Here is a 14140-nt window from a genome sequence, read left to right on the forward strand (position 1 = left end):
GCAGTCGCCGAATTCTCGGCGGCAGTCGACGACATTCGACTATAGTCAACAGCAGTCGACTGCAGTCGTCAGTAGCAGTTGCCACCTGCCGTTGACAACCCATATGCAAAAGTCATAAAAGCCCCTAGTTTTAGACTTTAAAGTGAAAGCTATCAAGTTGCTTGTAGCCAATAGCCAAAAAGGAAGATTCGGGAACCTTTGCTCTTTTTTAACTCCATCGTTATTTACTACAAATCATTTATTAGGTTCAAAATGGAAATACAAATAAAAGTCACTTTATTATTAAAAAATTATATTATTTTTAAATAAAGAATATAAAACAGACGTAATAAATTGGCAGTTAATCTCAAAATAAAAATTTAAATCTAATCGAATACACAAATTATAAAAATCAATTGGTATGGGATAATAATTATATAATTATTGTAATAATCATAAAGTAATTTACACAATTTACTAAAAACTAAATTATTCTACAATTTACAGGCCATTTATGCAACATAATTATTTTAAGTAACACGTTCATTTAAATGATTTTTCATAAGAAAGCGTCGTGTAGAATTATAAAAGTAAAAAAAAAATATCAAAGTTACAATTACTATAATTTTAGTTGAAAGAAAATTATAAGATGTAAGAAGATTTGCATACGATGACATTGTAGTGAGCAGTCAATGTCTCAATGTTTACGAAAGTGCTGAAAAAATACTTTTTGGATAGGTAACAAGATATTGTTTGTATTGTTTGTTTGTGACGCTTTAATTTTTCATTTATGTAATTCGTGGATAGTGTTGTTGTTTACATATTTAATAACTCCTTTGCATGGTAATAATTCAAGTCTGTAGTAACCTTTAATATGTAAATGTTTTCTGTCCGAAATAAATAAAAAATAAAAATATTGATCAGGCTCGTTTTGACTTCAGAATAAATGCGATTACGTCACTTGCACCAAAGTTGTGAAACTTCAGGTCTGCGTTATTTAAGATAATAATTATGTTGATCAGTATAGTCCAACTGTATAATATGTATTAGTATGATATTATAGACGGACAGTTTATTTTTTAGTATCTTCATGTGTATATATTTGTTTTAATATGTCGTCGTATGCATAGAAAGAAAAACTTGGTAGTGAAATAATTCTTACAGGCTAAGAGTAATTACAGTATATTGCTTATTTTTGAATTATTAGGAGTTATTATAATATTTAGGGTACATAGTTTTATCAGCGTAAGCATATGCTCTTTTCGGAGAAGATGCAATGGTTTATAAAATCGATTTACAAAATATTTTATTAAACTTACAAAACCAATTAATTATTGCTGTGTGTAAAATTATTAAGTGTTTTGTAAATAAATAACTATAAGCAATTTAATTCAGTTTAATTGACCTTTTGTGTTTAGAATTCTTTTCAATAAATTTTCGTTGCATATTCTCCGAATAATTTTTTAATAGCATTATTATGGAAATTTAGATTCTTTTTCTACAATCCTTATAAAAGAGCGTAAGCATACCAATTTTAATTTATATACAAAACTCTTACTGTGCTTGTCTTTCCATTGTGTAACCAAACACTAGTGAATACTATAAATACTTCTCACCAATTGTAATCTACAAACATATTGCTGTGAGTTACTTTATGATTCGAAAAAAAATTATAACAATTACAATTCGCTTTTTGTGAGTATCAACACAGTAGTATTTATTACATTCATTAGTGTATCGCTAACAAATACGTATAGCACACAAGAGTTTCCAAGAGATCATTAGGAAAACTTCTTTTTTTTTCTATTTTAATCGACTCCTTAAATAAATACATATCACATTTGAACACATCCTTCTGTATATTTTGTTTTACCTTAAAATAAAATCTAAATAAAACTACTATATGACAACTTAACATTTTTGCTCCCGAAATATTTTGTTCCCATTTAGTGGCAAAATATACATTTTCATAATAATTATCGAAAATTAAAACAGTATTATTAATATTTTGACTTTATTTATTATGGATGGATAAATCGGACTATAGATGATTATAAATTTAAAATTAATAAGAATATATAATGGCGGAAAATAGATAAAGTTTTATACGAGTAGGTATTCAAAATTAAAAAAAAATAATAATAAAAGTATTAATTTATAGTTTGTACGAGTATCTAGATCTCATAGAAACAAAGCCTCAATACAACTGATGAATCATATACTAGCTTTTACTAACTTTTTACAATATTTTAAACTAAAAAAAGCCGTTTACTTATCGGTAACGAGCATTAATACGTCTGCCCATTCCTATTAACTTTATAAATATTAAATACATAATATTATCTTAAAATAATCGTCTATATTTATAATAGAATTCCGATATGGCTTTCTTAACTGGCAAATTAAATTTCATTTAATAAATCATCATTTCATTTACTTAGTGGAATTGTAATTGTAATTATTATAAATAAAGGCGGTCACACATGTATTGCTATATTATATTAAACACATAATTCACATTAGCTTCTTTAGTTTGTTACTAACAAAGTATCGTAAGCATCGGGTAATAATAATACTATATCAGTGTGCTTCCGTCATTTAATCTGGATTTTTGTTTTGATTTGATTTCATTGGATCGAATAAAATACGATTCTCTATTCACCAAAATTTGTAAAATAATGTATAACCGCATTCACTACAAGCTTTAATAATTTAGATGTACAAAACCATCAGAAAATTGAAAACTTGGCACGAACCCTTATCCAAAAAACGGTCTATTTCCTACACTAAGATATTACAAAATAAAACATTTTTATTACAAAAAAAAATAATATAATGAGATCAAACAATGACAAAATTTTAGGCTGCTCTTCTTTGGAACAATTTATGGGGTTAAAGACGTTATTCTGATTTATTTAAAGATCTACTTTTGTTACTATATAAACGTCTTCACCTGGTCCATTCTAAAGAATAATTATATTACATTAAGCATTAGGGTCGTAGCTCATTGGACATGCCCAGCGCCTGATCAGCATTGTTTCGTCGTACGGTGTCCACTCGTTGTCGACAGATGATCCGCGGATGGGTGCCGCGTGTTAATCAGCGAACGTCGCGAATGCATTATCCTCGTACAAGAAATACTCAATAGTGCACAATCTATTCGCGTCCCATATATGGGTAGCGCAAAGCTAGGGTGCATACAACTGGTTGTCATAACAACTCACCAATGAGTGTCACCTGTTGTCTGTGCGTAGTAAACACGTAAACGAGGCCCTCCGGAGTTGATGTAGAGAGTATGCTCATAGTATTCTATACAAAGTGCCAAACAGGCGCTGTGTAGGTTCAATGATCTATGACCTTTAATCTTTATCAACCTCTGTATATTCAACGTGTAAACATTTTTTACTACTACAAACTTTTAACAAGATACAAGCAATTTTGTTTGTTTTTTTTCATGATTATTTTTTTATTCAACATCAAAAGCGGAATGTAAAATTTCAAGACGATATAAAATATAAAGTTTTACAATGATTATTAATTAGGTGTCCTTCTACATTTTTATGAATACAATTTTGTGCGTCATTTAATTGTTTTTTTTTTCATACAAAAACTACTACATTATGAAAACTACGCAATTTCTTTATATATTTAATTTATAGTGAAACCCTCCACTTTATTATCATTTCCCTATCTCACGTGTTTTATCAATTGAACATAGTTTAGTATTCACTAAAAGTAATTAACAAATGTAATACCACGTTGTTTTTAATTCGCTGATTGATTTATTGCTGATTTTGTATTGGCCGTCAAAATAACCTAATTATTTTTTCCATACAATTGTAAAAATATATCTACACAAAATAGGCATTATACTATTTACATATATTTTCAAATACGAACAGCAATTTATCGATGCATCTCTTCATTACCTTGATGTTACTCTTAATCCATTAATCATCTCAACAATACAGTGTTTGTATGTTTACAATAAATCATATATTTTTTTAAATTTGCTTTTTAAATAAAACCGTTACATCAATCATTTACAGAGTACGTCAATATTAACTACATAATCTTGTATAAAGTTTCTACAAAAGTATTTTTATACAAAACAAAATATCGTTACTTATAAACGATATTTCACGAGAAATCATTCGTCAGTGACAGATTCTAAAAGTACAATATACAAGTACTTAGATTTGTCTACATTTATGTAAAAGTCGGGTATTTTATTATAACTTTTATAAAATTTACAAAAACGTACATTAAAATACGTTGATTAAATATATCCTTGCACGCACAGTAAAAGATCTGAATTAAAAACCACCTTCACCGATCTGTTTATTGGATGAGAAATATTTTAAATAAAAATTAGTAGGCATGTTAAAAAAACATTGCGAATAGGTTTCCCAAAAAACTCAAAATATCATTAATAATAATTAATAATGTTTAATAATAATTGTTTGGTTACGAATTGTTAGAAAACCTGCTCGCACTATATTTTTTAACCATAATAATATTGATTAAAAACATTTTTCATTCTACAAAAAAGGTGGGTGAAGGTCTTTTCTCATTCGAATCGTAAACTAGCATTGTAACGGTCAGAAAAACCAAGCAAATTTTGTAATATAGTTCACCGTTTATTACAAAGAAGCTTCCAACCGACCAAGCACAAAACGGCAGTGCAAATTGAACCAGACACTTTGTCCGGTAGTATGGAGGAGAAGATTGAGCTTTCGGATGACGAATCTTTATCAGCAAACACCGGTTCTGATGTAGCAGCGTCAGTCTGTAATAAAAAGAAAAAATACATTAAATTATCTGTAAAAGAGAAAAAAATTCAATAAATTAACTGTAATAATAACTTAAAAATAGTTTAAAAAACTAAAAACCACGCTTTTACCACGCACTGAAAATTACAATTGGATTTAGGTCACGTGATAATTTTTTCGTATTTCTGATAGCAAACCCTTTTATTTGATACCCATATCACGGGGGTGCATTTCAAATAGCCTGTCCACCATCTTGGGTAAGCCACCATATTGGATTTGTAATGACATTTCTTAGCTAGTCATGTATTGTCATCAGAACTCAGGGCATGTGCTAAATTTCATCCTAATCGAAGACCGGGAAGTGGGTCAAATTAAGCTTCCAAGATTTTCTTACATACATAGTTACAAGTGAAGCTAATTTTAAGCGTGTAAAAAGTAAAATACATTATTTTTTCCAAAACATTTATCGCATCATTAAATATTCTAATTTGCTTCTAAGTTCCAACACTGGAGCAAGCGAAAAAATGTTTCTAATGATCAATTGCAAAACTTTTCTTTGCTTTTGCAATCAATAATACAAAATTTTATATCTATGTAATAAACAGTGGATTGTAACCAGTAGGTAAGTAAGGAAACTCGTGCTGTTGCATGAAAAGCCATTAAAACTAAAGAGTCAGATAAAACTAAACCTAAAATTTAAGAGATGCAAACAATTATCTCGTAAACAAATAAACAAAACCATAATCCAATTGAATTGCATAGAGTAAACTCCAGCTACTTATAAGAATAATAAACTTAGCAAGTCCATAAAGACTGTAAACACTGAAAGCTATAAGAGAATTTCTAGCTAAAACGCTTTACTTGGAAGCACTTTTTATAGATATTAATAAAACAATGCCCTCATAAAGTTTAGTACGTGAGTTTCAGTGGATGCTTTTTATTGTCTGCGATACGATCACTACAACTCCTGCGACTAATTCAGAGAGACAAACTATAAAATATACTTTGTAATATTTATTTATTTATTTATTTATTTAATATCAAGCAATACCATACATTACATTATACAATATAATAATAATAATTACAAGTTACATTTTATTACATAATGCAAGTTATGGATACCCAGTTTGGGCGTAGCCTTTTGTCGAGTGAGTGATAGGGAGACCGATTTTATTTTTTGTTTTTATTTGTCATTCAAGTAGTCATTCACCGTGTAATAGCACTTTTCGACCAGAAAGTCCCTTAATTTATTTTTGAAAGCAATATCTTTCGCCTCATTACGTATACGGTCTGGAAGGTTGTTGTAAATTTTTATTGACATTGCGTATGGGCCGGAGCTGTGGAGTATTAATTTTGAAAGAGGGTAAATTAGTTTATTTTCGTTTTTTTCGCGGAAGACTTGAATGAAAAATTAATAAACTAAAAGCTTAATAGCTTAAACTTCATTTTTCGAGCTTCATTTATATTTTTTGTCTTAAATTATTCTGGTTTTGGTTATGTTAAAAATAAATTATTGAGTGAATGTGATTTTTGGGAGAAAACTCACCCAAAATTCAAAATTCATTGATTTTAAGTAGGCTTAGTTTACAAGCACTTTTGAAACGTTAGTTGACTATTTGTGAAAACTCTACCACTAAAACTATTATCACAATTATTATATATGCAGTCAAGCCGAAAATATTACAAACAATATAGTCCAAGTCGCAAGAGGTGATAATTAGAGAATTAAGTTTGACTTGCTTTTTCCATTAAAAATTAAATTTTAATATCAATAAATAGACGGAATATCACCAATTTATGTATGTAATATATTATACAAAAGATTTAAAACACAAAATTTAAAATCGTTACTGCTACGATACGATTTGTATCGTACGCTGTAAAATCGTTACGTGCTAAGATTTGAGAAGTAATTCAAGTGAGTGATACACTTGACTGTTTTATTGTAAAGATAATTTGAATTGCGTTTTTATTGTGCAGGGGTGGAGGCGACGCATGTGTTACGACCGTATTTTGGAGCCGAATTCGATTTCTAGTCGATACCAATTTATTACATACTTTATACGCTTATTTAAAAGCCGTTTTACAATGCACTATATCGTAGCGATATTTGTTATTATATTTTGCGATACAGTGATACATGACATAATATATTAATTATGTGTTTTTATTAAAGTTCATAATCTAATTTTTGGTACCTACTTATTTATATAATATAGATGGAAAAACCAGATTATTATCTCCATCTCCGTAAAGAACAAAAATCCATTTTAATATTCATAACAGTTTTGGGCCTAGCAATGCATAGTTTAAATTGTTAAAAAAACGTAATTTAGACGTAGAACCAACCATTAAAACGTAATACATTTTAGTAAAACGAGATAATACACGATTGATAAAGGCAATCAAATCATACCACATTTTTAAAAATAATTCATAATTAATATCAATAATTAATTATTGTAAATAAAATTTATACAAAATGTGTAAAATGATAATCTTTTTCTTAAATTTAAGGTTCTTGCAGGTAGTAGTGTTTTCATATCTTTCATCTGCTTAGTTGATCTAAAAATCTCATTATCTTATAATCTTTTGTATCTTAACAATAATTATTATGGTGGTTTTGTTTTGTAATACATATTTCCCAACAGCACTCTTTAATAATACGGACGTAGTTTTGCGAAGTAGGTATATAATTCAAGCGAACGCCGAAAGCATAACAAATACATTCTAAGACCCAGATCTAAATCTCGATTGTTAAACCGACTGTAAAATCACCATAAACTATCGGGTCCTTTAATAAAAGGTGTTATTCACTAGCCATTGCTTTATCCCGCTGTAAAAGCACTTTGTGGATGTTAATGCTTCTGTAATTTACACTGTTTACACAAGGTTGTGTAAAAACAATAATATAGATTCTGGATCTAGATTTAGAATGAACTTAGTCAGTGAATAAACGTATTTTACGATTCTTAGATAGTAAAATTAAAGTGGATAAGCAATTTAATTTTGCATGTTGTAAGGATAATAACATAGTGAATGGAGCAGTCTAAAAGCTCGCGTATTTTATAAAGCTACCTACGGAGAGTATTTTATCTCACTAAAGTCATAGTATAAATAAAAATAAGTTACCTATCAAATTAAAATATGTATTTCATAATAACTTATTCAGTATCATCATTAACGACTCATATTCGGCTCACTGTTGAGCATGAGTCTCCTCTCAGAATGAGAAGGGGTAGGCCTTAGTCACAGTGGCCCAGCGTGCAGTGGAAAACAAACAAACTTCTCACACGCAGATAATTAAGAAAATTCTTGGGTATGCAGGTTTCCTCACCATGTTTTTCCTTCGTCGTTTGAGACAAGTAAAAACTATTTAATTTCTTAAAATGCACATAACTGTAAAGTTAGAGGTGCATCCTCCGGACCGGATTCGAACCTACGCCCTCCGAATCGAAGACAGAAGTCATATTCACTGGGCTATCGCGTCTTGTAAATAAATAACTTATTAGCAGCTGCAAACTGTACTAATTCATAAGTAATTATCGTCATCATTATCAGTCTTTTAAGGGGTACAGGATCAGGTCTACCTTCTTAGAGAAGAGGCTATATGGAGTGTAGACCCACCATGCTGTTCCGATGCGCATTGGCGGGCTTCGTGTAAAAATGAACGTGCGTGCGTGAAGTCACAATCCAGTGCCCGAAAAAAATATAGAAATTAATTTAATCTATATCTATACTAATCTGTGTATAATAATATAAAGAGGTACAGTTTGTGAGTTTGTAGAGGGTAATTTCTGGATCTACTAAACCGATTTTAAAAATGCTTTAACCAAAAGACAAGTTTCTTGTAAGTGTCATAAGCTATACTTTATTCCAGTATCTCACGGAACGGGAGGTGAAAACGCGAGGCTTCTGGAAGTAATTTATATAAAAATCTTATAATATGTAGTTAAGAGCGCGCAGCACTTCGGTACGATATGGATAAAATTCGAAGCGCAAACGAGACGCCGAATTATGTCTTTCACGTGAGTGAAAAGCACGGAGCGATTGACGCGCGACGCAAATTTTATGACGTGAGCGCCAAAACCATTTTAACCTAATTGCAAGTAAATTAAACAACATAACGAAAAACAAAATGGCCATGTTCAAGATATATACCTAATTTTCTATACAAAACAAAAAATTAAGAAAATAAGTATGCTTTTCCTGAGATTGAAAGTAAAATGTGAGCAAAACATGTATTTTTCAAAAAAAATAAACTATCGAGAAAAGTTTTGCAAATTGTGTATTTTGTATAGTCATAACGAAGCTAACACTTTGAAATATCATTTACGCAAATATCAGGCTCCTAACTTTTCCAGAATCTGAGATCCAGAACCATTTGTAACCACCAAATTACATATTGCACACTCTTAAATTTCCATTTTGATGAAATCATCCAATTATGATATCCCGGTAAACCGAATATCGTTATAACGACAGATGTTAACAAAACATAACTCAAAGGTTTATCAGAGCATCCAATTTAAGGGGATTACACACCGCAGGTACAAAGAACACCCTCTCAGAGGACGAAAATTAAAAAAAATAAAATCCTCTTACATAATAGGAATCATTCTTAACGATACTGTGAACTGTATAATTTTATTATACCTAATTTCTTAAACCAAATTGAATACACACAATAAATTACTTTTCGCGATTGGGGGAAAGGGACAAACATACATAACAGAAAGAAGTTGAAAAGAGATAGGTGCTGTTTGATCATCTAGCATCAATCGCGGTGATTTGCATACATTTTGGGAAGTAAATAAAAAGCTAAATTAGAATTCTTGAATGTACTACGGGTAAACAATTTTAAAACCAATTTCATTGGAGATAAAATGTAAATTCGTGTAAAAGATATCGTTGGGATGTTCTTTCATTTATATTCAAAATTGAATCGTATTGTTCATTGGAATAAAATTCGAATTTCTGTTCTGGTGATAAGATGCAATTTAAGGTAAAATAGAGAATTCGAAATAAAACAAAGGTAGATAGGACGTAATTTAATTTGAAATTTCAAACATTAGACTTAATACTATGAAATTATATTTCATTTTGTATTTGGTTCCATATTATTTTAAATGTTGTTCGGTTATGTTCTATATCTACAGCTATTTTATTTATCTTTGATATCTTAAAGTATATAGAGGAAGATTGTCTTTGCGGAAGCTTATATAAATGAATAATAATTCATTATTTTTTCAGTTCTAAGTGAAAAATCATCTACGAACGTTTAGCACCAAAACTTCAAGTGACTACATTTTTTTCAGCAAATCAAATAAGTTTCATTTCCAAATAGCATATATTTAAATTTAAGTTTTCCACTTTAATTATTACCATCATCTCATAAAAGTACTGTGGCAAGTGCGAAAATGTATGTGAATGACAGATCTTGATCACGTGACCTGTCGATAACAAATGTCATTCCCATACATCTTTTTAGTTTTCGAAGCGTTAGCGATTGTAGAAAGAGAATCGATGTGCCACTTGGCTAGGGGGGGCTGACGTTTCTAAAGTGCTTGTAAACTAAGCTTTTTCTTTTTTTTTATTCTTTACAAGTTAACCCTTGACTACAATCTCACCTGATAGAAAGTGATGATGCAGTCTAAGATGGAAGCGGGCTAACTTGTTAGGAGGAGGATGTAAATCCACAACCCTTTCGGTTTCTACACTGCATCGTACGGGAACGCTAAATCGCTTGGCGGTACGTCTTTGCCGGTAGGGTGGTAACTACCCACGGCCGAAGCCCCCTACCAGCCAGTCCTGGACAAATTAAGAAAATCTCATTCTACCCCGCCGAGGATCGAACCCAGGACCTCCGTCTTGTAAATTCACCGCGCATATCACTGCGCCACGGAGGCCGTCAAATGAAATAAATTAATTAAATTAAATTAAATAAATTAATAAAAAAGCTTAAATGAAATAAATTAATTTTGAGTTTTTACTTTGACTCTGCTTAATTTACAAACAGTTTACAAACAGTAGTCCACTACCATCCGGTAGCAGAATCTACTAAGATAAAATGTTCGTTTATTTCCTAAAGAAAAATATGTAGGTACTTTGAAATATAGTTCGCCGATATTCAAATTTCGAACAGGTAAACAACAATCGCATCGCAAATCCGAAGCAAGCAAGCGTAATAATAAAGCGCAAGCAAAAAATACCTTTGAAGTGGAACAAAGGGACTCGCGACAAATCGGTTCAAAAGAGATTGGGGGCGACGGATAATTTTCACTCGATACCGATCTGGCTACTCGAAAAAAACCTTATACCTACATTGAAATATAAACCTTACTACTTTGTATTAAAGTTCATTGTAAATTAACAAACATGGAAGCAATCTGTTAGGTTATTTACAGTGTACGTTATAAGAAAAGAGGTTTTATGAAAGGAGTCGCGAAATGAGTTATATTTAATTTCGCGATTTCTTTCGCGAAATGAGTGATGTTTGCTATTGGATGTGAAATTGGTAAAAGGATTTTAATTTACTTTACAATCAAAGGTTTGGATTATGTTGACTTAGATAGAATTCTATAGGATCAAAATATATGGCACCGTAACATTGTAAATACAGTTAGATTATAACCTATCTGGCGATACTCAGAACTATCGAAAGATTGTGAACCGCAACATACTTCAAAGAAACGGAACTTGAGTTGCTCAGAAACCATTAGCACAGAAAAGATATTACAACCAGTAGTTGGACTTCATACTAGAGGTCGAAACGCGAGCTATACCTACGCTCCTTGAACATGGGGTGATCGTAGGGTGAAGACAGTCGCGACTGTGCCGCGGTGACGAACGAACGCACGGTGTATTAACAGAGTAAAGTGTATTAATAGATTTTTTTAATTATGACCAGTAGGAAATACTGTGCCGTTTTTGGATGCATGAATTCAAAATTATCCCATCCAGAGATAACTTTTTTTAAGTTACCTGGAAACTCTGAAAGGTTAACTTTAAAATAAATTTACTTATTAGTAGGTAGGTACATAATCTTGTATTTTTTAATGGATAAGGTATTTCCTTTTATCTCCAGAATAAAGGTAGGTATCTGGATTAGTAAATAAAGTGAATAGAGTAAAGGAAAGTGATTGACACGATTGAAATATGTAGCTATATGCGGTTCATGAATCACGATACAGTAGGTACGATAAGCTTGTATTAAACCTCGACTGCTTGTACAATGTTTTGTGTGACTGTGCTCGGATCATTTGTGTTTTGTTACCCGACTGCGGCGAAGCCCAAAGGAGGAGTATGTGTTTGAATGTTATGACTTGTTGTTGTATGCGGGCGACGGGAGGAAAGGACTGCGCGGGTGTGAAGTCGTACGCGCTGGGCATCGTTACCCCCCTCCCGGACCGCGCCGACCTTCGGGAGTGTTACGAACAAATTTGCCAAGCACACATACTGATAAATGATATGTCATTAGACTCGTCTAGATAGGCCGAGTGTCACTGGGTAACTTAGTTCTTAAAAAATCAAAATGGCGGATTTTATGCACTTTAATGTGCAAGCTCATAAAACTTTTGCTCAGCTTGGCATTGGTGACAAGAATTTTAACCGACTTCCAAAAAGAATCGTATCGTATTTACAGCGATATTTCCGTCATTTGTAAACCGTTTCTTTTTTGTTTGGATGAATATTCTTTCAGGTTAGTCCCATTTTTTTCATGTCAGGATCTGATAATGGCATCCTAGAGAAATCTAGGGGAACTATCGTATCGTAGGGACAATTAGTGCGTTTGTTCATTGTTTCACTACAATTTCATGAAGGTATTTATCTTTTTTTTTATTTGTTCACGTAGTGTGGAGGTAATACCTAGATGGCATCACCGAAATAAATATGTTTAAGAATACGACCAATCCTTCAAGATCATTGACGTAGTATCAGCCTTAATTAAATCAACCAATCAAAAAACACGCATTTTTATTTATCACTTCCCATTTTACTACAATTTACAAAGTATTTTATTTGTTTATATAAAAAAAGTTTATTTACAATCACAAAACTAAGTGGAAACACAAAGTTAGCAAATGTAATTAAATTTCTGCATGCGGGCAGCCCTATGACATGTTTACGTACCGCGCGGCTGTAGGTATTTATTTCAAAAATACGGCCGAGTTATTATACTGCTTGTAATATCTTTACTGTGGTAATAGGCAACTACAAAATCAGCTGGTAGGTAGGTTAGCGAGCGCCCGCGCCAAGGGCCGTTGACCTTTGTGCGTTTATTTTATTTTTGTTTGATACCTATTATTTTTATAATAATTAAAGGTCGTCACTTTTGAGCTGAGTACCGATATTCCTTTCATACTTTATTGGGCTTAGGACCATCAATAATGCCTGAAGTGCATGCGTAATAATAATAATAAAAACTATGAACTTTCGATTGAAATAATGAAATACAGATGATGATTATTATTACGCAAACTTTTGCATTAAAGGCGTATTTAAAAAATTGTAATCAGCATATTTACATTAATCAATGATATCTACTTACTAAGTTTGTTTTTGTTAATTTGAAAATTTTAATCACTGTATTTTAACAATTGTTCGAAATGAAGTCCATTCCTTTCGAGGCACAACCGAGCACGTTTTAATAAAATTTTCATTTAGTTTATTTAAAACACTTGTTCCTCACATTAGGCACTGCGGGGTTCAGGATTCCTTGGGCTCGTAGCCTAGGAACACTCACTCGTACATTGTGCAAGCTGCACGAAGGCGTTCATTGCTGAGCAAATACACTCGCCCCATTTCGTAATAGTCGCGATTTGAAAATCCCGACATAGTAAATGCGCAAGCGACGGCAGATTGTCTGTCACTGGTCGCCCATCGGCAATTCGGTAGGCGTCCTCAGGGATTTTTCGATCCCCTCACCTCTGCCACCCCCGTCAGTCGAAGCCGAAGCGATATGCCTACGGCCGGTATTTCTTTGTCGGCGTCTTACAAAGTGCCGCCAGCATTTGCGCAGTTTGTTTGGTAATGTGTCCATTATTTTGTTATTTCTGAGACATAAATTGATAAAAAAAAAATACATAAAATGTATCGAACTGTTTGTAGATTTATGTTTTCTTAGTGATACTGAACCACGAAAAAAAATATCGGTACTAAAGTCCGAATCACCCTGTATAGCTGGTGTAGTTTTACTCTGGATTCTATTTGGATTTCTAGTAAATATTTTTTTATCTATCTGAAATGCTTTATATGACAATAGCGGACGCCCGCGACTTCGTCTGCGTAAAATTCGATGTCATTTTTACTACTACCCCCTAACCTAACCTAACCTACCCTACCCCTACCCTATCACTACCCCAACCCTACCACTGCCCCAACCC

General features: G+C 32.0%; 1 protein-coding gene across 1 annotated transcript in view; it reads right to left on the reverse strand.

The window, feature by feature from the left end:
- Window positions 1–283: 283 nt before the first annotated feature.
- LOC112057873 (uncharacterized) overlaps window positions 284–14140 on the reverse strand; it is a 173318-nt gene continuing 159461 nt past the window's right edge. The window contains exon 3 of the mRNA XM_052888323.1: window positions 284–4768. Within this exon, the coding sequence (XP_052744283.1) occupies window positions 4613–4768 (156 nt within the window). The 3' untranslated portion in view covers window positions 284–4612. The remainder of the gene's footprint in view (window positions 4769–14140) is intronic.

This window comes from Bicyclus anynana, chromosome 22 (assembly GCF_947172395.1).
Source record: "Bicyclus anynana chromosome 22, ilBicAnyn1.1, whole genome shotgun sequence".
In the NCBI taxonomy this organism is placed as follows: Eukaryota; Metazoa; Arthropoda; class Insecta; order Lepidoptera; family Nymphalidae; genus Bicyclus; species Bicyclus anynana.